Source organism: Sprattus sprattus, assembly GCF_963457725.1.
Source record: "Sprattus sprattus genome assembly, chromosome: 5".
Classification (NCBI taxonomy): Eukaryota; Metazoa; Chordata; class Actinopteri; order Clupeiformes; family Clupeidae; genus Sprattus; species Sprattus sprattus.
The window spans coordinates 24,903,159-24,930,107 of NC_137924.1; the positions used below are offsets into that span (position 1 = coordinate 24,903,159).

The following is a 26,949-nucleotide window of genomic DNA, read 5'->3' on the forward strand; positions in this document are numbered from 1 at the left end:
AGACTGCGATTGCGCTAACAATCCCATACCCTCCTCCCCTTATGAGGCGTGACAGAAAACTGTATGGGGGAAAATGGCGGCGCAGACTGAGCGAGGCATACCTCTGAGCGCAGTAAGTGATATATTATTGACTCTTCCCTTTACAACTATAAACAATATGAATTGTATGTTATATTCTTGTCATAGGCACTGTTACATTTCCAAGTGTCATCCGTATTTGAAAATTTGAGCATGAAATAAGGTACGCTCACAGCGTAAACACTAGCATAGCTGGCTACGACGAAAGAGTTAACTAGCTCATGGGTAACAATTTTGAATTGTTATTTACACTGTCAATGTTTCATAGTGTGTGTTTTGAGACGGTGTCGTTAATTGCTCTTAACTTCCCATAAAGTTAGTTTAGCATGAGAGGCGTTTCTTAAGATCTTGTCATGTGCTAAGTTGTTATGGTGACGTGAGTATTATTTTCCTTGTCACACACGGCATTGCCCAATGGTTCTCATCTTCCATTGTCAAAGATGCATCCGACGCATCTCTACGTCGCCGGAATGTTTCAAAAACCCGGGGGATACGGCATGACACTTCAGCGAAATGAATACAATGCTTTCGCTTTCGTTTCACTGTTAAAGTTATAAGGTTTCCGTGGCAGTTAGATACAAACAACCAGCTTGACAATCACAAACACCATATCGGTATACAGCATCTTTGAAGCTACAACTGTGTACATTTGGAAAGCCTGTGCTGTAAATCAGAATACCCAAACGTGGCGAAACTAAGCTTCTAACATTTATTTTATTTTAGAATTCCAAAGCAGCAGGGTCAACGACTAGAGGCGTGTATACGCATCAAATACAATTTACAAACATGATTTTTACTAAACGTATTTAAATAATTTGAAATCATAGCAAAAACGTATAGTTATGTGACAGTCTGTGACATCATTATAAGGACCCCTGAAGACACCTGTGGTGCTGCAGCAAGGTGAGGTTATCTCTTAAATATTTTATCATTTCACCTTTTCATAGCACAGTAACCTAAGTTAATGTCATTCCGTGAAATGCCCCCAAAAACACTTGCATATTGTTAGATCTTAAATGATGTATTGGCTTTGTTGTGAATAGGTGTGATTTACCATCCTTGTCAAGGTCATTGTTTGATATAGGTGGCCAGTTGAAAGCCTACACAATATATGTTTAAGTGGAAGTTTGTCATTCAGTGTAATGCAGCTTCTCTGTTACACTACAGTGTCATCTGTCATGGAAATTCACAATATCTCAGTTTAGTCGGACGGGGACCCTGCGCAGTAAAGTTTCAAATGTTTATTTACCAGCTTGCAAGCGGGGCCTAGCTCTCCTCGAAGTGAGTGGAGTGTTAACACATATGTTTTATAGTTTAGACAAAGGACAATTACATATCTTGCCTCATTATCTTACATTTGTAAAACAGGATCACGGTATGCATCTGTGCTAACACAGGATATGCATTTATTAAGGCAATTGCTAATATTTGATACATCTGCAAAAATATTGCTAAGACATATAAATGCTACACAGGATGTTTCACAGGGAAAGAGAGGGACAATAACAATAACATAGTTCTTTGTTTTGTGTCGAACAACCTCGTCAATGTCCAAACAATGTCCCAGCTTTCCATCACCTCATCTATTACACTGAATGACAGTATCACTGTATAGATATCAATTTTAGCATTGTATGTACTGTATATTTGAGATAAATGAGGGATTTTTAGTTTAGACCATTATGTTTTAACCTCAATTAATGCTTTCCCTATTTGAGATGCTCTTGCCTAAAGAGAAGGTCGCAAAGCACAGGCAGAAAATAAATGCAGACCCAGTAGCTAGGGCAGAGCTACTAGCAAAGAGACCAGAAAAATATTGAGGATTGCAACAGTCAGAATATTAGCCTACCATTTTTTCTGGACAAAGGGTCCATCTTATGTAATTTTTTGGCCGAGAAGCAGAAAGTAGTCATAACTAAGTTTATATTCATGTCAATAATTTTATGTTTGTAAGTAATTGAATCAAATTTGCATTTCAGCTTTTAGAGAAGAAAGCAGGCTGCCTTGGGTGCAAATCCTGAACACTCAGCAATCAGGAAATTGTCAAATGTTACAACTGAAAAGAGGCGAAAGCAATGGCGGGAAAATCAAAGAAAACACAGGGCAGTAGCAAAACATGTTAAGGTAGTTCCGGACCAGAGTACTTTGTGGAGCTTCCCGAGGGAGTTCTTATAAGACCCTCTCCGACCTACTCCACAGCCAACAACTCCTCCAACTAAAAAAACATAAAGGAAAGATCATGGAACTGGATAAAAACGCCAACTAAAAGATCTGCAAGTTCTGACGGACACCACTGTTATACTTTATTATAACAAGACCTCTATTTTACCTTTGAAGTTAGTTAAGCAAAGCACTCGATGTAATGCCGGTCTGATGGGTAGGGTGTCGGTTTATTCTGCGTGTTTTATGCAACAGACCTGAAGGACACTGCAAAACCTGTTCTGAATGTTTTTCTCTTCTCTGGCATACCAGTTTTATTTCAGTAAGTAGTTTGAAAGGTAGATTACACACATTAACATAATGGTTGTATCTGGGGGTCTGGTTCAAGGTGTTATGTGTTGGGTCGTTAGGAAAGGGGAACAGTATGGGGGACTACCTAGACATGAAAGGTGTGAAGGTCTGCAGACAGGGAGAGTCTGGCTGCCAATTTGAATGTTAATAAACGTGACGTGATTGTGATACATTCTTGTGGGGGAGGATTTCACATAAGTTGCAACTACTGAGGAAGTGAATGGAAAAACACCAATAGTCTTCAGCAAGCAAAACAGATGTTCCAATAGGAAAAGCAGGGTGGGTTTTACGGTTATTTGGGTTTTTTCAGGTTGTTGACTTATTTTTATTACCTCCAGCAAGGAGGTTATGCGATCGGGTCCATTAATTTATTTGTCCGTCTGTTTGTCTGTTTGTCTGTCTGTGGACAAGATTTCTCAGAAACTACTGGGCGGATCTTTCTGAAATTTTAGAAAGAGGTGGATCTTGGTCCTGGGACGATTCTGGATCCGGATTTGTGTACCTCTTAGCTGGAGGTCAGAAATCTCGGATTGCTCTTGTTAACAATGCTGGGTAGATTTGTGTAACCAAGAGTTGTAAATACCATGGTTGTAATTAGGGATGCACAGATACCAGTATCGGGTATCGGGCCGATACTTCGTTTAAATACTAGTTTTTCGAATTGCAGCTACCAAAAAACGATACCCAGTATTGTGTCTGAACTCGTTCATTGAAGGATTTCCTGGCAAGTGTGAGTGGCCAAAGTTGCGTAGAGGCCGAGAGTGGTATTGCAGACAGATAGAGATTGTAGAAAAATTATAGCCGCAACATATTGAAAAAGATAACTGAACTGGTTAATTTTTTGGAGCTGTGAACTAAGTTTAACATTTTGAACTATGAACTGAACTAGTTCCAGTGTTTCCCACAGAAATTTTGGAGACTAGAAGATAAATTAACAAATTGAGATTTAAAATATGGCACAAATATAAACATATTGAAGACATCTGCTGAGATTTTGTTTGGGATTTGTGTGAAGCAAGAGCACCCTGACCCGGGAGAGAAAGCTTAGGAACAGCTACTACACTTTGCCTCCACATATTAATGTGAGGCCTCCTTCTCTGCAATGACTGATCAAAACAAAGCAGAGAAACAGACTGTGCCTGGAGAAGAGCTTGGTATCAGCAGTTGCCTCCCTTTGTTTTAGGAAGAGAAATGAACAAATGTAGATTTAAAATATGGCACAAAAATAAACATATTGAAGACTATAATGGTCTAAAGGTGCTCATTATAGTTAATGTCAGATATCCTCTGTTCAATTTTCAAACTCTCCCTCACTATATTACTTTTTTGATCGAGCAATATTCCATGACACCTGATACGATGCCAACGTGACCGTTTCAGAGTACTTAGCCGAGTCTGTTTCTCTGACTGATGTATCAAAGAATGTACCTTGTGCTTGCCCAGCTCTGCTTTTAGGAACTCCTGGGCTATGTTAGCATCCAAGTTCAAGGCTTTAAAATGCGACCGTGACGTCTGCATATTAAGCAAAGGGGTTTTCCATTTCGCTCCGCAAATAATTCCTACCATTCAGGCAAGAACGCCCGGTGTTCATATTCATACATTCGTTTAGCTCTACGCTTTGCTGGATCCATGGCATTCTTTCAGTAGCTACCGCTAGTCTGGCTAGTAACTCTCTGAGACTGGGTGCACACATTAGAATGTTTCACTTTGGAACATTAACGTTACTTGAAGACATCTCTCAAGATCGAGTGATGACAAAATATACATGAATAAATACCCCCATTCAAATCGGACAGCTTTTCGTCTGTATTTCCAAATATATTGCGAGCAAAATATGCATTTTAGATGGTTTAGATGGCCGGCAACTACTAACTGCTATCTTATCTTCAAACAGAAAGTAACGTGTGCGCATCGGGCAGAAGTCCGCCTTGCGCATACAGAGAGCAGAGGACAATTGTAAACGCGCGATTATCTAGTGACAAAAATGACATGCCGTTGTGCAAATAAGATAAATAACACAAAGCTATTTATTGTGTTTAATAAAATAGCAAGCTATAGAGTATAGACCTGTTCTATAGGAAAGGTATCCTTAACTGACTTCCGTTGTGATCTGGCGCTTTATAGAAAATTAAATTGAGCAAAGTTAACTTGACCTTTCAGGGGGGGGGGGGTGCCATTGGGGGGGCGGGGCGCCCCCCTTATACAATGGGTAGGGGAAACACTAACATATCTCAACAGTGTTTTGTTTTCGGCACAGTCGCAGGCAGACAGCCGAACTTCGTGCTTTCATGCAATTCCAATGAGAGCGACACGAACTTCGTCTGAGCAAAAAAAAAAAAAAAAAAAAAACTTCATGTGCACGCAGAGACTATGGCGGCCGAAATTAGACTATGGCGGTGCGCCATAGTCTCGTCAATGTGTGGGAAACACTGAGTTCATTTAAAAAATGTTGAACTATTAACTGAACTATTTTATGTAGAAAGTTAACTTTCCAAACACTGCCGGTACCACTTAACAGTATTTCACTACATCTAACTGGTTGGGCTAAGCGGACACTAAATGTGATTTGTGGTCCTACTTTTCCTACCACTCGCTGCCCTACTAGTAAGTGGCTTATTTGCTGTCTTGTTTTGTTGTTGCACTAGCTTGATGTTTGACTGTATTAGGAAAGTTTGTCATAGTGTCAAAGTAGGTAAATGTCAACAGGTTTCGCTAAATTTAACCGTTAGCCTAACGGTTAGCGATTAGCAATTCCGTTGTGCTGCCTTACCGGCGATTTGGGCTAATTTGAAGATAAATGACGACGTCAGCGGTAACTCACAGTGTAAGATCTGCACTGCTATGGTGTCGAGGGGCGGAAAGGAAAGTTCTTTGTTTAACAGAAGCAATTTGATTAAACATCTGAAGACGCACCATAGTGCTAAGTACACAAAGTTCACTAATGCTAGTGGCGAAAGACCAAAGCAAACACTCTTTACCGACGTCTTGCAAAAGAAAAAAACGCGCACGGAGAGAGAGAGAGAGAGAGGTAGAGAGACAGAGAGACAGACTGACAGACTAAGGCTGAATTTAGACGGAGCCTAGTTCCACTGAATCGGGTTCATTTTTCACACAAATCGAATCTTTTAATTCCGTAAGGATGGAGCCTGGTGAAGAGAGATTTGCGTAAAGACGGAGCTACCAGATTAGGTTGAACGGGCTGTAGTACATACCCCACGCCTGAATTCTATTTTCTATTGATAATAAAGAGCTTGGAACAGTACAACATGACATGTCTGTCATCCCATTTCCCATGAGGCTTTGCTCCGACCATTTTACATCAATTTATGAATAAAAAAGCTAATTAAATCGCTGGCCAATTTATATTTGTGGTCATGAAAGTTATGTAACGTCTGAATAAAAAGAATTAGATCAAGATAGGAGGCTTAACAAAAATCAGTAGGCTGGATTAATGAGAGTGAGTTCGAGACACACCATTAGTGAGATGTAAAGCGACAACAAGTGATATATATTGGTTGGAGATCGCGTGTGGATCACGTGGGACAATGACGTCATCAGGTTGCGTGAATCGGTGCACCAGCCCCTGTACCGATTCAAATCTACTCACTTTCTACCCCCGATTCGGATCATTGCGGATATCGTGTGAGGATAGAGAGTGTTCGTCCAAATGATAGGGCTATCTGTATTATGAACAGCTCGGACGCAGACAAACTAGACTTCGTATAAACAGCACTTAATAGTGCCACACATAGGTTAAGTGATTGTTTGAGTACTTGAGCAGGAGACTCTTTTGATCCATTTGTAACTAAAATGTGGTCATGACAGGCCCGTAGAGAATACCCCCGCAGCCCCCGCACCGCGGGGGGCCTCACAGGGTTAGGGGGCCTCGCGTGGCCCCCACTTAAAAAAAAGAAATGAGCCTCTTGTGCTTATCCAGTAATAGTTCTGTTCAAGTTTTGTACGGCAGACTTTGATGTTAACTATGCAGCAAATTGAATTGCCTTTATCTGGTTTTATTTGCATTTTGTCTAATGTGATGATATTGACTCTTTGAAGGCTTTTTTTTTGTTAAAACCAGAAAGCTCTGTTTATTTTTGGCTTGGGAAAGCCTTCTCTTAATTTTGTACTATAGGCTTGACATAATCTGCTGAGGATAAAATCAAATATGCCTTCAAATCAATTGCACTTTCATTGAGACCAAATTTAAAAAGTATCGGTATCGGTACTCGGTATCGGAAAGTACACAAATAAAAATTCTCGTACTCGTATCGGTTTGTAAAAAATTGGTATCGGTGCATCCTTAGTTGTAATACAGTAGTGTGGGGAACATGAAGCAGGTTTGCAAAAAAAAAGTAATGTAGGATCAGGCAGAAATGTGTGCAGAGATGAATTTTGTTGTAAGATCAATCCAAAAGGCCTGTTTTCAAAACCAAAACTGGAGACAGCCAAGCATTCTTAGAGGTGTCTCTGGATAAGTGATGCAGACAGCAACAAGTGAGCATAATATTCTGGTTGGCTGACCTTAGATAAAATCTATAGGTCTGAGAGAATATTCTGATTGGTTCAACTTGGATAGTTTTGGGTTCTCGATTGGTTCAATTTGGATAAGGTTTTGATTGGAAAAGCATAGTGACGAAATATACCATTTAAAAGTTAGTGCACTTGTCTTTTGACTGAGGATCTCCATGGACCACCACTCTGATTGAAGTAAAAGTCGCAAGATTGAATAAACTTCAGTTCATCGAATGTCAGGGGGCTATTTTTGCATAACTTAGCATCTAAAAGAACTTCCTTGATAAGTAAGGTTAATGTAACATTACCTTTAAGTGTTAGTAGGGGGAAGTTGTAAATCACTATCTTGATGTTATCAACTCCATGTTAATGTGTCACATTAGTCCTGAATCAGTAACAGATATTCTTAAAGATGGGCACACATTTCTTGCTTTTTACAGCCAAGCCTGGAAAATAAAATGAAAATGTCTAAAGTTTTTCTGTCTAACTTTCTTTATTCCACTGTGTCCTTATGAGTTTAATAGTAGTCTATTATTGGGTAATCGATTCAAATTCTAACGATTCACCTGAATTAAATGAAAAAATAGTTGTATCGTAAAAGGCGCGACTACATCGATATGCATATCCGTGGATCGACCTAAATGTACCATGAACTGATTGTAAAGTTACGAATCAGTTGACTTAAGCTTTGCTGGTAATTTCACTTATTAATCAAGTATTAACCAAGCCGCTGCGGAAGACCTAAGGCCTTTTCAAAACTGGACCCTTCCCACTCCCGTGAATTTGGATGTGAGGGCGGTGATGCAGAGGATTTTCTACGAGTACATCACAGATACCCTTACTCGAAATAAATGAGAGAAACCGTTTCAAAATACCATCCCAGGGTCCTTGCTAAGATAGATGTACTGCACTTCAGCAGCATTTGGTTGTAAAACGTTAGGCTAGCAGAGCAACAAAGTCAGTTTAGTTGTAGCCTAGCCTTGAAAATTGTTTGCAACTAAACCTCACAATTAAAAGACAGATTCAATTATCAGCCAATGGACTTTGTTTTTGATAAGCCAATGGACTTTGTGACCTGATTAACACACTGACTGGCGTGAAGACGATACTAGATTTAATTCCCTCAGCAGCCCACTTGTCCAGTCTGAGCATTACAACACTCTTTAGATTAGCTAATTTTTCTAAAGAAAAATATGTGAAAGGGGGTCTGTGGGGGTGTCCTTGATTGGCTTCCCCTCAACACCATAATGTACGTGCAAGCCTACTGTAAAACCAGAAGCTTACGATTTTACATTGAAAAGCTTCCCTGTCACCAGTCATGGTAAAAATATAATTTGCACATGCAAAATTGATCCATAGTTACATTAAATGTTTCATTAAAGTAACACTATGCAACAATTTGATACTTTTTGAGGTATGGCTTTATAGGCAACTAGTTTTGGGACCTTCCTCAAATTAATTTTGATAGCATATGGTCATGTGAAGAACAGATAAACTACCTGTGTCTTCCCCACTTGCCATCCAGGATATGCCCTATGTAATTCTGTGTACTGGACTGGAACACCCTGCAAAAATGGAAGAAAAGCTTCATTTGCGAGCCAATGATCTAACGGTACTGTCATGGCAAAAAGTGTCCGGATGATGTAATATTGGCTTTCGAGCAACTCTTGGGTGACAGTTGCTATTACGCTAGGATTGCGTCACCTGGACACTTTTTGAAAGTCACAGACTTAAATACCTCAATAACGCTATTTACCCCAGAGCATCACGCATTATACTCTGCTACCTGAGACCAGCTTGTCTTTATTTTACCTGCAATAAAACCAAGCAAAACAATCATGTGCTTGAAGTTTGACTGTGTTAGGAAAGTTGTTGACTCACTAGTTTGTTATAGTGTCAAGATAAGCAAAATTCAACAGGTTTCGCTAGGTTTAGACGTTAGCATTATGTTAGCGATTAGCAATTCCACCGTTATCTGACGGCAACTTCAATTACATTTTCACAAAACAGGGAATTGTTTTCACCACCACCACCGCCTCCCTGCCTTGCGCTGGAAAGTTGAGAATAGTTCAACTTTTAAGCGCACACAAAAAAATGCTGAAAAGGTGCCCACGCAAGGCGCGCCGTACCATAGGAATCAATGCATTTGCTAGCGTCCCGTTTTTAAAAACACCTTTTGTGTGTTAGGCCCCATAGTTCACACTTGACCCCTTTTTTTTTTTTCAGCGCCTTATTTACATGCAACCCTATGGGAAAAGGCAAAAGGCCGACGCCTTTTCAAAAAGCGGCTACCTTTTAAAAACGTCTAAAGCGCAACCCCTGACGCCTTTTTGAGTTCAATTTTCTCAACTTTTCAGTGCAGGGTAGGGATGCAAATTATCGATTAATTCATTAATCATTAGTTGATAATCTTATCGATCGACTTTCGATTAATTGATAAGCGGCGTTTTTCACCTGAGTTTCAGTGCTTCAATAGGGCCTTTAAAAATAGGCCCTATTATTATTATATTACATTACATTATGATAATTCTATTATATTCTATTATACATTCCTCAAGTAATTATGCATTAGGAAAAGAAAGCAGAAAAGTTTTTTTATGGTATAACAAAATCCATTCATTAATTTAAAAAAAAAATAAAAAATTATGGACTGGCTCAGTTCTTGCATTTGAAACGGACATAAAACAAAAAAGAATAGAAGAAATTAAATAGAGCCAAACAGAATATTATTGAGCCTATAGATTATGAAGAAACTGCATCTAGGCTATTACAAGCTAAATAGCCAACACAACTCTCTGAAGTTTAACTCGCGCTCACGGTAGTGAGGGATAGAGTAACTTTACATTCTTAATGACAAGCCATCAGGCAAAGGTAAGCTAGCCCGCTAACGAGCTAGGTATCTAATCATTAAGCCTGAGTGAGCTAGTCCGCTATCAAGCTAAATAGCCAACTCAACTCTTACTTACTTACTTACTCTCATGAGCCAAACTCGCGGGCACACGTTAGCGCGGGAGTAGACAGAGATATTCACATTCATAGCAAGGTGAGCTAGCCCGCTAACGAGCTAGGTAGCTAACTCTATGAAGTCTCAGTGAGCTAGCCCGCTAACGAGCTATTAGCTAACCTGAGTTTTAAGACTATAAGCCATAACTCGCGGCAGTAAGCGAGAGAAGGTATAATACAGTGTAGCTGTGATTTTTAGGTTGACCAGGTGAACTGGTGGTGCCATGCAGGACAGAAGCATGCACGGTGTTCAAATGGTAACTGAGTGAGCTAGTGGAACTATTGTATTTCAATACCGCATTACACAGAGAACATTTGTTTTCAACCGGTCTCTTGCGCTAGCGCCCTCTAGCGATTAATCGTGATTAATACATTTTGATCGAGCAACCTCTTAATAGACAATTAATCTAAAGTCGATTAATCATTTGCATCCCTAGTGCAGGGTGACGTCAAGTGCCTTTTTGACAGCTGACCAATCGGGACGAGAGAAGGTGCGTGTACCTTCCCTAGCGTACTGAGCAGGCAAGAGTGCCAATATGGGCTTACTAGTTGTAGCTAAAGCCCTGGGTTAATGGCTAAACAGCTCGCCAGCTATTAGCACTCTACCTTGCTCAGTAGACTGCTAAGACACAGCAAAGATATTCACGATTGTATCAACGTGGTGCATTTCACTTAACAGGTCAGTCATTCCCTAAATCTTTAGCAATTGAATATCAAGGTTGTCGCATTCAACAGCACAACATATCCTCTAGCGTTTTTAACTTTCTGTGGGTTGTGACCGTAATGTGGCTGTGTCGTCGGACACAAATATGGCGGCACTTAAACACAGTGACTTCACATGATATCCATGAATTCTGAAATGCTCAAAAGGTGCTGAAGGTAGCGCTTTTTTCTAAAAAAGATGTCTGATATGAACCGCGCCTTACTTTATTAGAAATTCTCTGCTCATGCCATCATGCTAAACTCAGGCATGCTCCAACCTACTTGAATGTCAGAAAAAGTCTAGTAGGGAGGTTTCTCGTAGCAGAAAACTTTAGTAAGATATTATTTGTCTTTGTTAAACGCTAAGAGATACCGTTATCAGGGAAAATTAGCCCGGTCTGTTTTGATAGCCCGTTGCATTGAATGCGGTTTTTAAAACGGCTTTTGCCCAACGTTGTGGCTAAATCATCATGGAAAATACCAATCCTAAACAGCGTCGTCCTTTTACTGCTGGATTAAAATTAAATGTGATACAACCGGCCAAAGAAAAAGGAAATAGAGAGGCTGGACGAGAATATGGTATAGATGCATGCAAGTGTGATACGGCGATGGCGTGCCAATGTGGAAATACTAAAAAGTCTTCAAAAACACAAGAAGCGGGGGGCGAATCGGGGTAGAAAAAGTCGTAACCCACAGCTCCAACGGGATTTTGTGACCTGTATAAAATCATTGCGAGAGTCTCAACAGTGCAATCATGGCTGAAAGCTTGAGATTTGTAGCCTGGATATCAGAACGAACTTAGCCCCGCCCACAACATTTGAGGTCTGGAAGTTTGGCACTGCTCCATTGGGGAGAAATGATCAGATTTCAGAAAATGATCTGACCAATCAAATTGTCATGGCGAGCTTTATACGATGATGGACAGATGATCAACCGTTACGTAATCAACTACGTCACCAACGCTTGGGTTGAATTCGTATTCAACAAACATGACTGCCGCTGGAGAGCTAAAATTTGGGGATTCAAGTCTGTTTTAGAAGACATTGACAGCGCATTCATTTTGAAAGAGAAACAGAGACACGCTATCAAGGTATTTGTCGATCGAAAAGATCTGTTTGCCGTCCTTTCTACGGGATCCGGTAAAAGTTTAATGTATCAGCTGGCCTGGCCCTGATGGTCATACTACGTTGCGCTGACTGGTTCTAGGTATATCCAATTGAGCGAAGAGGCTTTTTTTGTCTGGTTCTTTGAAACGCGCCCCCCAATCATTGCCCAATGGAGCAGTATTAGACTCATATTCTGACTAGAATTATGAGTATGACATCATCAGGCTATAAGATTTGACTAAGGTTTGTAAAATCGGTGACTTTGCATCCGCGGTTTTAGTTTTGCGTGACCCGATGAAGCAACGTTGAATACACGCGGTTAATACACAGGCTTGCTTCATAGAAATGCATAAAATACGGTCTGGAAACACTTGCTTGTTTGTTTTTTGATTGCATCCATTGCCATTGTTTTACTTCACAGCTCAGCCCGAAATTCCTGCACACGAATTCCACAAGCCACACCTGGCCATTCAGCGCTATTGCAGAGCTTGTCGGTGAGTACAGTTAAGGTTTTTCCTTCCTCATCTATTGGCTCCTTCTAATGCACAGCCTAACTTGGAATGCCCATTATGAATCAATTATGTGAATTAGTGAAACACTTCTTGCTCCCGTCCTTTTAAATGTTAGTTGGGCAGACAAAACTTTCTGCATGTGTTTTGTTATTCTTCACAAACCGTTACTAGCACTCATATTTCCTTCTGTACTGGAACATTCTTATGAAACTTCCACCACATATTATTCTAATTAGCCAGACACACAAATATTTAATTTGTTGCCATGCAGCACTACAAGGGGAGTTGTCATGTGCTGTAAGTATGCTACCTGCAAGGAGTTGCTGGGTGCCCTTCAAATCCTCCAGAAGGGGTGGTGTTGCCATGGAAACACTTAAGTGCAGTTTACTTTGACTTTTCAAAATAGCCTAATGTGTGTTTTTAACACTTAACATGTCTGTATCCTAGTACAACTAGTCTAAGCCAGGTTCAGATTTTCCAGACATACCTTTCAGTTAAGTCATTGTTAGAGGGTTACAGAATAAGATGAAGAAGGAGGTTGAAGGTTGCACACAAAAATATGAGGGTGAAAGACCTGCATTTGCTATGCCACTGAGGATCATTCATATCTTAAAGGTTGCTAGGTTACGGGGACGCTGGCGAGTCTAACGCCGCTCTGTCTAGCCCAGTTTTTATCAGATTTTCACGGTAATCTTAAATAATTCTAAATGTCAGTTCTTCTGTTGTATATAATAGCGTAGTTTAGTTAAATCGCTGTACATAACCATTGATTTTTATACTGCTCGATCTATTTAAAAACGTCATAAGGGTCTTAGTTAGTTCAGCTACCAAAATATCATTCCGGTGACTTGTTTTCATTAAATTTTTTATTGAGGCGAGGACGCTAATCTTTAAAAGACTCTCGGCATTGTCCGTCCCACCTGGAAAAGGGCTCTAGGGGAAATGGCTCAGGGATCCAGCCATCGTGCTCGCCTGGACGGACAGCTTTCCAACTTTCCTCCATCTCACCACAGTGTAGCTGGCGAGGCTAGGCGGCATCTCTAATCGGTCACCATGGTGTTCGGCTATACCAGCTCGCAACTCTGCCGTCTTCGTCCCGCTACATCCACAGAGGCTCCGGTGGAAAAATCATCTCCCATAATCGGACAAGCTGCTCGGATGCGAACATCCCATCTGAAGCCCTGGTGCGATTTGGGAAGAGTGGAGTGCGGTCACCTCTACCGATTTTACACCACTTCCCGGATATTGCTCGCCTTCCCATCGATGACTCCACTGCTATCGGCTCCTTCTGGTCCTCGTGCCGCTGCCGACCTCCGAGAAATACCCCCAGAAAGGTGGACCACAGCGCGTTAGCCAGCCTAGGCAGGTCGGCCACCGCTGGCTTCTCCAACGAACACAGTGTCATCAATCTTGGGCTATTTAACATCCGCTCCATCAGAGGCAAGGGACAACTACTACAAGACCTCCTCCTCGACCGCAAGTATGACTTTCTTTGTCTAACGGAGACGTGGCAGCAACCCAATGACTTTTCTCAGCTGAATGAGTCTACTCCACCTGGGTTTGTTTACACTTCTCAACCCCGTCACACCGGCAGAGGAGGTGGTCTCGCGATAATTCACCGCGAGACCTGGAAGGTTTCGCCTGTCACCGTGCCAGTGTTTCAGTCCTTTGAATCTGTCGCTCTACAATTGAATGGTCCCACTCCAACTGTTTTAGTCAACATCTAGAAGATTTCCAGAAGATCTGGACTCACTATCCACAAGCAGATCTATCATGGTCACATCATCAAATACAAAGACGCCCTCTCCTCAGCCAAATCCCAACACTTTACAGAAAAAATCACTGCTGGTGCTGGGAACACTAGGGCCCTGTTCTCAGTGGTCAACAGCACACTGCGCCCCCCAGATTTCCTTCTATTCCACTGACCACTGTAACTCCCTGATGTCATTTTTTAATACAAAAATAGCCACCATCCACCAGCAACTAACCCCTCACATGTCTAGTTGTCCACCCCCTCTAGTTCTCCACTCCCCCATCTCTGTACCACTTTCATGCTTCCAACTCCCCTCTGCCGCTGAGTTATCAGATGCCATCCGGAAATCCAAACCATCCACCTGCCAACTCGACCCCCTGCCATCCTCCCTGGTTATAGCCTCCCTCCCCTCTCTACTGCCCCTGAACTGCCATTATCCATTCTTCCATGACCTCTGGTTCAGTCCCATCTTCTCTTAAATCTGCTGCAGTGACACCAACGCTAAAAAAACCTGGTTCAGACCCCAACAACTTCAATAACCTTCGTCCCATCTCCAAACTGCCATTTCTCTCAAAAATCCTGGAAAAGGTAGTGGCATCACAGGTCCATGCCCATCTCTCAACAATAACCTCTATGAACAATTCCAATCCGGTTTTCGCCCCCGCCACAGCACAGAAACGGCCCTCATCAAAATCACTAATGACCTCCTGATGGCAGCTGACTCAGGACTATTATCCATCCTCATCTTCCTCGACCTGAGCGCGGCTTTTGACACCATATCCCACCCTCCTTGACAGACTAGCCTCCATTGGCATAACTCACACACCCCTGGACTGGTTCCGCTCATATGACACCCAGCTCTACGTTTACACCAAACCCACTTCCACCTTCCCACCCTCCTCCCTCTGTGCCTGTTTACAGGAAATCAAATCCTGGTTTTCTTCAAATTTCCTAAAGCTTAACAGTGAAAAAACTGAGGCAGTCCTCATTGGCTCCAAACACACCCTCACCAAACACCCCAGTTTCACCCTCACCATAGATAACTCCTTGGTTACCCCCTCTCCTCAGGTTAAAAACCTGGGTGTCGTCCTCGACAGCACCCTATCATTCAATACCCACATCAACAACACCATCCGATCTGCCTACTTTCACATCCGCAATATCAACCGCCTCCGCCCCTCACTCACTCCCAACACCGCCGCAATCCTGGTTCACTCCCTTGTCACTTCCCGCCTGGACTACTGCAATTCCCTTCTCTTTGGTCTCCCACACAAACTCCTCCATAAACTTCAACTGGTACAAAATGCTGCTGCCCGTATCGTCACTAGGACGCCATCCATCAATCACATCACCCCTGTTCTACATCAACTCCACTGGCTTCCCATTAAACACCGCATAAATTACAAAATCCTCCTCCACACATTTAAGGCAATCCATAACCTCGCCCCTCCATACCTCTTTGACCTCCTCCACATCAATGTCCCTACCCGGTCTCTCAGGTCTGCCTCCTCCATCACCCTGACCGTCCCCCAAGCCCATCTGTCCACCATGGGATCCAGAGCCTTCAGCCGCTCTGCCCCTCACCTCTGGAACTCCCTCCCCCCTGACATCAGGAACATTGACCCTAACTCAATCGCTCTTTTTAAAACACAAATCAAAACACACCTGTTCAAGCAAGCCTATAACCTGTAAAGTTGTTGCTGTATTATGTATAATTCCATGTTTTATTCAATGTTGTAAGGCGACCTTGGGTGTCTTGAAAGGCGCCCTATAAATAAAATGTATTATTATTATTATTATAAAGAGTCCAAAGAAAAACAGATTTTGTACCAGACAGTTGCCAATTCAGAGGCTTCCAAGATGAGATAAGGCAGCCAGGATGGTTTAAGAGCTGTGCTAGGGAGGGTTAGATACGCAGCCAGGATGGTTTAAGAGCTGTGCTAGGGAGGGTTAGATACGCAAATGAGCTGGACAACCATAACCCAAGGCAGCAGCTAACAGGTAAAGATTAACATTCACGCAAGCACCTTGAGGAGCAACATTACTACATCTTTTTAGTCAGTCACCCTGACCTGGCTCAATACAGAAATCTAGTGTTCTCTCAAATGAGCACAACGTTGTCAGCCCTGAAAACTGTAGGCATCATCAGTAGAGAGGAACAGACGGACTGAAATGGTTGTCATTCCATGGTACATTCAGTAGATCCACTTGGGAAGAAAGACAAAGGAGCACAGAGTCCACTCAATGAGGAGTGATGAGTCAGTCAGTTGAAGTCTAGTGGTAGAGAGTAAGACACTTTGTATATGGTACATTGCAGACCACGGCCCCAGCAATGATGAATATCGTCTAACTCTAAAGGGTGTTCTACTAGGGGATTTTAATCAGTCACAAAATGGCTGTTCTCCTCCCTTAGATCAAAGATCAAATCCACACGCATGGCTGCCATCTGTTTTAAGCTTTACCACGTAGATACATTCAAGATGTCATCCTTTTCCTTCCGCTATCCGCTCAGCTTCACAATACATAGCCTAGTGTTCAAATATGAAAACACCAGTACTGCTCAGTACAATTACTGTTTTGTGGCCTAGCTCCATGTCTGGCAAAGGAGAAGCCACTCTAATGCCGGCTGGCACAGTGGTTGCCGTCATTGGCTTGCTTGCACAGATGTAGCTGGGCTGGCTGTTGGTCTGGCTCAGTGGTGCGTTTCCTTTCCTGCTGCTCTGGTGCTCAGCTGGAGCGCTCTGGGAATAAACATAGGGACTGAACAAAGGAGAAATGCTCTGGTTACACTCCCACGGTCTATGGCTATAGATGTTTGGATAATACAGAAATTATAACTACGTTAACATATTTATTAATGCACCTTCGTAAATGCGTTCTTAGCAGGTTGTGCCCATCTTTAACAAAACTAACAGTAGCACCACTCTGCTTTCTGATGTCCTCTTCGGTGTGTTTGAGGCTGACCAGACGCCCTTTTCCTGTGTTTCCAGACAATGCATATGATCCAGATGTTAGTGCCAAACAGTTTTGGATCGATAAAACGCGGATCAGAAATGTTGATTGTCTGACGTTCATGGACAATGGAAACGGGCTCATCTATGACAAGATGCACAAGATGCTGAGGTGAGTCACGTACCAGGAACACTCAATCAAGGCCAGTATGTTTAATCAGGAAACTGCTTAACCTTCTGAATACATATCTCGTTAATCAGTTTACAATTTGAAAACATGTTTTTAAAAAAAAATGATTCACACGCTCTGAAATCCATAGGTTGTGTTATTTCAGTTTATATAGGAAATATAACCCTGGTTATTATATCCTTGAATTAAATAAGTAATTGAATCCACTCTAGTCTGTCATGGCAGTCAGAGCACATCTTTAACTGTAGAAATATCCTTCTAGGATACTAGGCACACAGTGAATACCTGTCTTCTCCAGCCTTGCTTTGTAAACACCCACGATGAGCAGAATAATGCATACTTCCCAGATTCCTCTCATTCACTTCTGCCTGTTCTCTTGCAGCTTTGGCTTCAGTGATAAGCAAGCCATAAATGGTCACGTACCTGTCGGTCTTTATGGCAACGGCTTCAAGTCTGGTTCCATGCGCCTGGGGAAGGACGCCATCGTATTCTCAAAGACCCAGGATGCCATGTGCGTGGGCATGCTCTCTCAGACCTACCTGGAGCAAACGAGGGCCAATAATGTGGTCGTCCCCATCGTCGCCTTCAGACGCACGGGAAACAACTTGTATATCCTTTTTTTTTTTTAGAAAAGTAAGATTGAGCAGTGCCATAATGGTCAGAAAAAAAATAAAAACATCCTTGCCTCAAGAGACTACAAAGTAGCTCATGTGGTTTGATTGGGAAGAATAATTTATCTGGCATAGGAACACACAAATTACACCTTACAGAGCCCACTTTTAAAATAGTTGGTTTGACACTGGGCAGAGGGATGTCAGTATGTCTGTGACATATAAATATGGTGATAAGACAAAATCAGCTGTGCCAGTTCATATTCTCATTTAACCTTGACCTTTGCCCTCCACTCCGACCTGCACCGGAGCACTCATCCAGTTTGCAGGACATTCTAAGATACTCCCTGTTTAAGAGTGTGCCTGAGCTAGATTCTGAGCTTCGTACTATCACCGCCAACGGAACCACGGCTACAAGCGGCACTCGCATCATCATCTGGAACCTCAGAAGGTGAGATGGAGAGAGAGATTGTGAATTCATAGTGATTGAATTTATGATAACATCTCCATAGCAGGGTTTCTGCTAGGGTTTTTTGCTTGTTGGCCAGGTGTGCAGAAAGAAGTGAAGAAGCCTATACTTGCGCCCTCCTCATAGAAATAGAACAATTTGGTCAGCTGATCACCATGATGTGTCACCGGAGCTTTACGAAGAATGAAACGTGATTGGATGAAATCCCCCACACTGTCTAATAAGAGTAGGAAGTGATCACATTTTGTGACGACATTAATCACTAAAATAAGATAATAAAATGTTTTTTTTTTTTTTTTTTTGCTGTGGTTAAAGCACAAATGCCTAGTTTAAGGATATGTTTTATTTGTTGGTATAAGCATTATTACTGGACACAAGGGGAATCCTCCTATCTTCACCATCAACCTATATGGCGTGACTGCACTCACTGTGTGCCAGTGTGCTCTCACTGCACATGCTGGGGAGAGGAGTGTGAGGAGACCAGGCTGAAGAGCAGGAAGGGTAGTGGGTTTAGAAGGTGGATAAAGAACATGGGTATGACATTTTCGTTAAAGGTTTAGACCTTCGAGTGGTATTGCAGAGTGGTAAGTCTGACTAGAACATGCTAGATGCTCCAGACACGGTGTGAATGAATCAACGCGTCCCATTGGCTTGCAGGTCCACAACAGGACAAATGGAGTTTGAGTTCAACAGAGACAAATATGACATCCGGATCCCTCCAACCGTATTTGAGAGTAACCGGGAAATGTACAAACGGCCTGAGCGGCCGATGGAGTCTCCCCCGGAGAGCGACTCCTCACTCCAGGTAAATCAGAATGGCAGCAGCTCACACACATGACAAGATCACACGCATTGCAATCTTATTGTTTCATTGTTGTACCTTTGAGCTGTAGTATCTTTAATATATAAAATCTTAAGATTGCACCTTTGTTGTACCTTTGAGCTGTAGTATCTTTAATATGTAAAATCTTAAGATTGCACCTTTTGTTGTACCTTTGAGCTGTAATATCTTTAATATATAAAATCTTAAGATTGCAATATGACTATTACTGGAATGTTGTGCTTGTTGCTCTTGATATTTTTTTTGTTGAATATTTTATTAAACGTTTTGTTCCAGGCATATTGTAGCATACTGTACCTAAAGCCCAGGATGCAGATAATCATAAGGGGACAGAAAGTGAAGACCCAGCTCGTCTCCAAGAACCTGGCCTACAGCCGGAAAGACTCCTACAAGCCCAACTTTCTTGTATCTTTTTACCACTTGGTCAAGGCCTGAGGTTTTCAGAAATGCGGCAATATTCATCTGGTACTCACACGAATTGTGATGGGGGAGAGATGTAAGATTGATCGTAAACTGTGGAATTATGTGACCTAGGGTTTGAAGTTTTAATTGGGTATCTAATGAACTTGGGTTTCATGTGGATAGCGCGAGTACATTGTTGTAATTTCTCCTTAACTCGTAAGTCCAGACTGACCGGGTCCCAATTACCTTTGGCTACAACACCAAAAGTAAAGACCACTATGGTATCATGATGTACCACAAAAACCGCCTGATCAAAGCATATGAGCGTGTTGGCTGCCAGCGCCAGGTGGGTGAAGGCCACACTTTGAAAATAAAAATATAAATAAAATTGAATTTAATTGAACTTTTAGTCCTGTTAATTTCACCAGTATTGAGTGCTTGTGTGCTGTGTCCATGCTCTGCCAAACCCTTTGATGTATTTTTGTCTATTAGGCCAACATCAAGGGTGTGGGTGTCATAGGCGTTATACAGTGTAACTTCCTCAAACCGACTCACAACAAACAGGATTTTGACTACACAGACGAATACAGGTCAGGATCATCACTGTGTATCACTTTGTGTGAGATAAAGAACCACTATTTTTGTAACGGCATGTGCATTCCAATAATGTCTTGGTGTGTGAATCTTTTTGCAGGAAAACCATCAATAGTGTTGCGCTGAAACTTGAGGAGTACTGGAAAGAAATTCGCTTTAAGAGGGAAAAAGAAGATCCTACCAGCATGATTCCTTTGGAGGACACCTTGTAAGTGACTTTGCATCATGAAATAAGAACAGGAGAATACAGACAGTGATGTCATGAGTTGCAATGGTGTCCTTTCAGATCATGAATTTAGAGTAATGATATCATTTTGTGAATGCTGCATTACCGTGACGCCTTGAATAAACAACTGGCTTAATATTATAATACTTAGTGTGACCAAAGTTTCTTTGTTGACATGTTAAATGCTATGCATTAAAGGGCAATAAACACAGGCGTGCATGTTTTAGTTTACTTCATCATCTATGAATGAGCATCAGCAATTTGGTTTGACCTGTTAGTTTTTATTCGCAACACTCTCAGCAAGCGTCCGGATCAGAACTGGGTCCAGTGTGACAAGTGCCTGCAGTGGAGGAAGCTCCCCGATGGCATCGACCCAGAAAGACTCCCTACCCAGTGGTTCTGCCACATGAATCCAGACCCTCAGTTCAGGTGACTCTTCTCTCCCCACTATTCTAACAGTTTGCAAAGCAGCAGATGGCAAAAGATTGCTGATATTTCAGCTTGAGGCCTCTGGCCTATGGCTTTACCAACCCCACTCTCACTCACGTCATATTGCTTAAATATTGAGTGCTCTCTGCTTTGTGTATTGTCAATAAGTAACCTTTGTTTGTTTGTGTATTTGTCTTCTCAGGAATTGCCAAGTCCCGCAAGAAGCAGAGGATTCAGACGATGACCTCTCCTACCCAAAAACCTACAAACAACAGTAAGATACTCTCTGCTTAAACAGAAATAGGTCCTACCAGGGAGTGTCCATGGAATCTGTGCCTAGGTCTTGGGGTGATGCAAAAATGCAAATTGTGACCTGACCACTGCTCCCTATTTGTTTCACACAGTGAACGCCTCAGCAAGATCCATCAGGAGAGGCAGAAGCAACTGGTACTGCACACATGCTTGCATCATGAGTTTAAACATGGCCGTGCAACCCTAATGCTTGCGTGTGTTGCGATCATCTGTTAAAATCTGTATTTCCTCCGCCTTTAGGAGGCGGAAGCGAAGAAGAAAGAGGAGATGCAGAGGATGGTCAAGCTGGCGCAGCAGAACGAAGAACTTCGACGGCAGCACGAGAGGCTCAAAATTCAGCTCAGACAGACGGTGGGTGGGCGCAAAGGCTGCCAGTGATACTGTATGTGGGACAAGAAGGCTAGGCGAAGCCCACTGCTGTAGCCTGTCACAGCCTGCTTTGCACAGCCTAGCAAGCCAAGTATAAATATAGTCTGAAGTTGATTGGTCTACTTCAAGTGATGAGCTGCTGAAGAAATAGGATTTCTAATGTAAAGTTTCTATTGGGCATGGTTAGCTGTTTGACAACTATGTATGATGTAGTCCTTCTGTACCTCACTTTTGAATGCTCACATTAGGGTGTGTGTTTATGTGTTCACACATTTCTGTCTTCACAGAGTTCTTTCAGAGTGTCTGTGCCTCCACCGCCACTGAGGAGCGCCTTGGCAACTGCTCCCCAGAGCTCCAGTACCCTCCGCCAAGCAGGTGAGGAGACACCACTCCAGGCTCTGTGAGGTGTTTTTGGCATTTTTTCTGTGCTCTGTGTTTTGATGGAACTTGTTTCTGATTTGGCAGGCCCCAGCCCTTCGTCTCATGGCATGCCCATCATCTCTAGTGTCTGCTCCCTCTCCACTCCTCCCAGGTATACACACTCAGCATGCTCCACTCCATGCCCAAGGGATTCTATCTATCAGTAACTTGTTGATTTGATAACTTTGATGTAGTCATTTATGTTGTCATGGTAAAAACCCTTGCCATTCCTTCAGTTTATCACACTTAAATCAGGTTAAGGATGAGGGCACTTAACTCGTTATGAATATTTAAATGAAATGTTATTTGTTAATGAGACACAGGGCCCTATACTAATGAACACACTCACTTTTAGAATGAAGAGGATGCAAACCTCGGTGCCTGACAGTGTAGAGGCAAAGAAAGCTCGAAACAATCATCCCGGTAAAGCATCAGAGGGCGCTTCCACATCCTCGTCAGCAGCAGCCTGCCAGTCTCCTACAGTGGTCATCCCTGATGATGATGATGATGAAGAAGATTGTGCAAATGGAAGAATCAGCAGTGATGACGAAGGAGACATTGTCATCGATGAAACCAAAAGCACCCCCAAACCCAAGGCGCCGACCTTTGACATCTCCAAAGTGAAGACAGAGCTCCGGGCCAGTGAGGTGCCCGGGATTCTCATGGAGTGTTCTGACGACGCTGCCCCAGAGGTGCCCGAGCCTGCTGTGGCATCTCCTGCGGCGTCTGCTGCAACCCCAACCCGCTCACCCTCAAGCCCAGAGCAGGGACAGGTCAGCACCACCACCCAAACAGAAACCAGTGTCGATATTAAAGAGGAAAAGGAGGAAGTGAAAAGTACAAAAGATACCAGAGAGGGAAACAGGCCGAACGGTGAGGAGGAGGGAACAGATGTGGGTGTGTCATCTTTCGCTGAAGAAGAGGCAACAAAGAAAGTGGGTGAGGCAGCAGCATCGGCGATGGTCATCGCACAAGATAAAGAGGGGTGTTCAGAGAGCCCACCGGGGAGTGAGGAAAAGGCTGGAGAAGGCATGGATGATGAAGGACACTCTGAAACAAATGCAATATTAGCGAGAGAGACAGAGCCACAGACTGATGGAGAGGGGGGATTGATGGCAATGTCACGTCCAACAGATCCAAGCTCCAGTGAGACTCCCTACCTCGCACAGGCTCAACTGCAGCAAGACCAGCTGATGGAGCTCCTGGAGAAAACGGCCAAGGAGAGGGACACGTACCAGGGTGAGGTGCACCAGCTCATCGTCAAGGTGGAAGACCTGGAGCAGACCGTTTGCACGCTCACCATGGACTCTGTGAAAAAAGAACCAAACCATCGGGCTTGCCAAACAGACAAACGAGAGGATGAGAAGGATTACACGAGTCTCCAACAACAAATAGAGAGAATCCAGAAAGAGAGGGATGCTCTGGTGGAAGAAAAGAGACAGTGGGAGAAGAACGTAGGGGAACGGAGCAGCAGCTCGACACAGAAAGACCAAAAAGAGAACGAGGGACCCTGCACCTCGCAGGTTGAGGTGGATGATGAAATGGCCCTGCAGGTGGATTCCTTGCTCAGGGAGCTGGACCAGCGGAACGCGGAGCGCGATGAACTGAAGAACAAGGTGAGTCGTTTACCATGGAGGGAGCTCCCCCCCCCCCCCCCCCTTAGAAGCATAGGAGAGCTGAATGTGGGCTTTTGTGTCAGTTCTCTTGCTTAACTACTAAGTGTGTTGAAAAAGGCCTTGTGGGGCATCTGACGTAACTACAAGATGGTTGATGTGTTATTTAACCACTGACCATGCTCCTCTCACAAGCTTTAGATCTAATGCACAGTTTCACATTGTTCCTGTAGTCATTACCCGTGTCCAACAAAGTCTTTGTTTTACTCCCACAGCTGGGCAGTCTGGAGGTGGAAAAGGCAGCTTTGGCGTCCCGGATGGAGCAGCTGCAGAAAGAACTGGAGGACGTGAGAAAAGATGGGTACAGAGGTCCAGCTGGAGTAACAAATGGCCAGAGTTCAGCCGTCCACTCCAGCCAACAGGAGGACAGAGTGGACACAGCCGGTGGGTCTTCCCCAAGCCGTCAGGCGCAAACCAATGGCAGTGGAGAGCTGTGCCAGAATGGGGACGCAGATGTGATGGAGGTGGAGAGCCAGGGAGAGGACGAGGCTCAGACAAGCAGTCAGACGCACAGCAGCCCCAACCGACCTGGCAGAGAGCTCAAGCACAGGTAGGTTTGAATGATCATATTTAAATGCATATATTGACTGTTAGAAAGCCAGATGGTGAGAACTGGAGAAAATTAGTAGTTATTTCTGTTCGATAAATTCCTTGAGATAATATCTGAGGAAAGAACAGAAAACTGGTTATGATTTATATTCAAGTTCAAGACAAATTTCAAGGGACATTAACTTGTGTATGTGTACATGAAATAAGCCACGGTGAGTCCTATCTTGCTTGTCTGTAATTTTTAGCTCAACTTCTGGGATACAGCAACTACTGTTTTTATCATCTTGAATTGGCCCCAATTGTTGAGGGTAAAGTTGGTAGCTTATATTGTTTTGTTTGTTGAAGCTACTGCAGATGCGACTATGTACGATGACGTTGGCCTACACTGATTAACGGTGCACTGCCAAAGAATATATCTGCTTGTTAAGGTTATAAGTTATGTTATGTTTTCATGTGGGGATATGATGCAAATTGTGATACTGTAAAGTCTATAGTTTTGCATCAATCTAAACCAAGCTGTTGAAGTATTTGTGGCAGGGCTACAACACCTGGTGAATAAACTTAACATTTCATACTACAAACACGTTTAAGGATGACTGATGCTAACGCTTGGTCTGGGATTGACTTTTTAGGCTAGCCTTTAAACTGGTATGCTACTATAACTGAGAAAAAGCTAACCTTGTCTTGAACAGGGCTGTAGTGGATAACGATAAGAGAGTGGATAGCTCTTCCCTGTACAAGCACTGTTTTTTTCGTCAGATTTGGACATTGAAACGCACATGAGAACCATTTTAACTCAACATTAATATCTCTGTGTTTTAAAAATCCCAACTACACCACTAGTCTTATACAATAGGCTACTCCCTTTCTCAATTTCTGGCTGGTGTTCATTATTTGTCTTGTAGATAAGGACGGTTGCATTCAACCATAATATCTTTAGCTTGCTAACGAATTAAACGATACATTTTTCCATTAATATTAAACTATGTAAAATTTCATTGGTGGGGCTACTTATTCAGTGAGTTTGGCTTTTAAAGTGTGGACTCTACCTGCGAGCCCAGCCTAAATCCTGTACGGGATAAAAATGCACACTGCTATGCATGGACTGGTAGTGGGTTTTGTTTCCTCACTAGATATGAAATATGGGTAGCAACCATCAGTTGCGATCACAGTTTATGTACTATAATGCCTCTGGTTTACACTTGACACCAACCAAGATTCAAACCAACCAACCAACCAAGCTTTTATTTGAATTTTTTATCTGACTGAAACTAAAAATGGAAGAAAAAATCCCACATTTTAATTTGTCAAACTCCATTTTCTGTTTTTCTAAATATTAATTTGTGGTTAAAAAGTTAAACTGATAAACGTTGCATGGACTGGGGTCATCACCATAAAAATAAAGTCTCTGTCACTGATAATCAATGTATCCATGTCTCTCTTCTCTCCTCAGGCTGAGTGAACTTCGGCGCAGTGTGGGCCGTCTCCTGGTCACATTTGTACCTGCTCTTGACCTGAACCAAGTGAACTACAACTGCTCAGTCATTGACGAAATTCTAGACCAAGTTCTTCAAGAGATCTCGCAGAGTGAGAATGGGATTGATGCCACATAGAAAAGAAAGAGTCAACCAAAGCTTTGTTAGGACAGAAAAAGAACAGAATACTAACCCCAGCTAAATGTCTTTTTTTAAAGCTCTGAATAATTGAAACAATATGCTTCATTTTATATCTGAGAAATTGAATGTACCTTTTGATTATATTGTACATAGTTTTATATCATTTTATTTTTGTACTGCTGCATATTGGTTTGTGATACAGAAGAAGCTGAACTTGCACTGTACTTTCTCTGAAGACAAAATGTATGGCTTTTATTTTGGAACACTAGAGATCCATTGGATACTGATGTTCAGAAACCCACTCCTTATGTCTTCAAATAAATTCAGAAACTTGTGCACAGCTCATTTCTGCCGGATTTTGCTGGATATACAGTTGATGAACCTGTTAAATGGATAGAATTATTTCCTTTATACCAATATGTTCAAGTTATGAGATCTATTCTTACATTTTTAAAGTTATTTGTAATGGAAGAAATTATGTAGGCTAAGGAATCTGTGCGTTGCAAAAGAAATCAGAATCAAAAGTTTGAAAAACTTACATAAATACAGTTTTTTAGGGTGTCATCACACTATTTTGGTCTGAATATGATGTGAATATTTCAGTAGTTGGTAGGTTCTGGGTTTGTATGCGTTAACAGACCCTCAGTCGCAATGCTTTCTTTTATAGACATGCAAGTTATTTTACATTATGTGTAAATAATGTGTAATTTTATATTTTTTTATTATTGTTTATTAGTTTTACCTACATGTGGGTGTTAACATGAGGGTACTGTATAAAATTGAGGATTGATAAAAATATAATTAATTTCCACTTTTCTTAAGCAATAACAAAATGAGTGGCAAAAGATCAAGTGTTTTGACTTTTTGTAATGCTGATCTTACACGGAAATACACTTTTTGGAGTAGAACTTTCAACAAGGTAACGTCAGGGAATGTCGGACTCCGGTAATGCGACAAACTAGTTTATTATATTTAGACTACAGCACATACCTTGTGTTGTGAATTTTCTTTTGGCGTCAGACTTCGAGGGTAAAAGCTATAATCCTTATAATATCTGTAAGATTGGTCGCAAACGCAGGCTTGTTGCTAAATAAAAAGGGGCTTAGAACCTATCTGTGGA

The 26,949-nt window shown here is 42.3% G+C and overlaps 1 protein-coding gene across 1 annotated transcript; it reads left to right on the plus strand.

Moving 5' to 3' along the window:
* Window positions 1–73: 73 nt before the first annotated feature.
* On the plus strand, window positions 74–26,949 carry LOC308365660 (uncharacterized protein; the record flags this gene model as incomplete). The annotated part of the gene is made up of 19 exons (XM_080839162.1): window positions 74–112; window positions 12,334–12,406; window positions 17,168–17,300; window positions 17,701–17,925; window positions 18,222–18,380; window positions 19,056–19,203; window positions 19,516–19,644; window positions 19,868–19,987; window positions 20,134–20,231; window positions 20,336–20,443; window positions 20,762–20,890; window positions 21,093–21,164; window positions 21,295–21,337; window positions 21,443–21,553; window positions 21,859–21,946; window positions 22,037–22,103; window positions 22,347–23,607; window positions 23,880–24,214; window positions 25,667–26,949. The coding sequence occupies 19 exons, from the start codon at window positions 74–76 to the stop codon at window positions 25,824–25,826; spliced, it is 3,498 nt and encodes a 1,165-aa protein (XP_080695288.1). The 3' UTR covers window positions 25,827–26,949.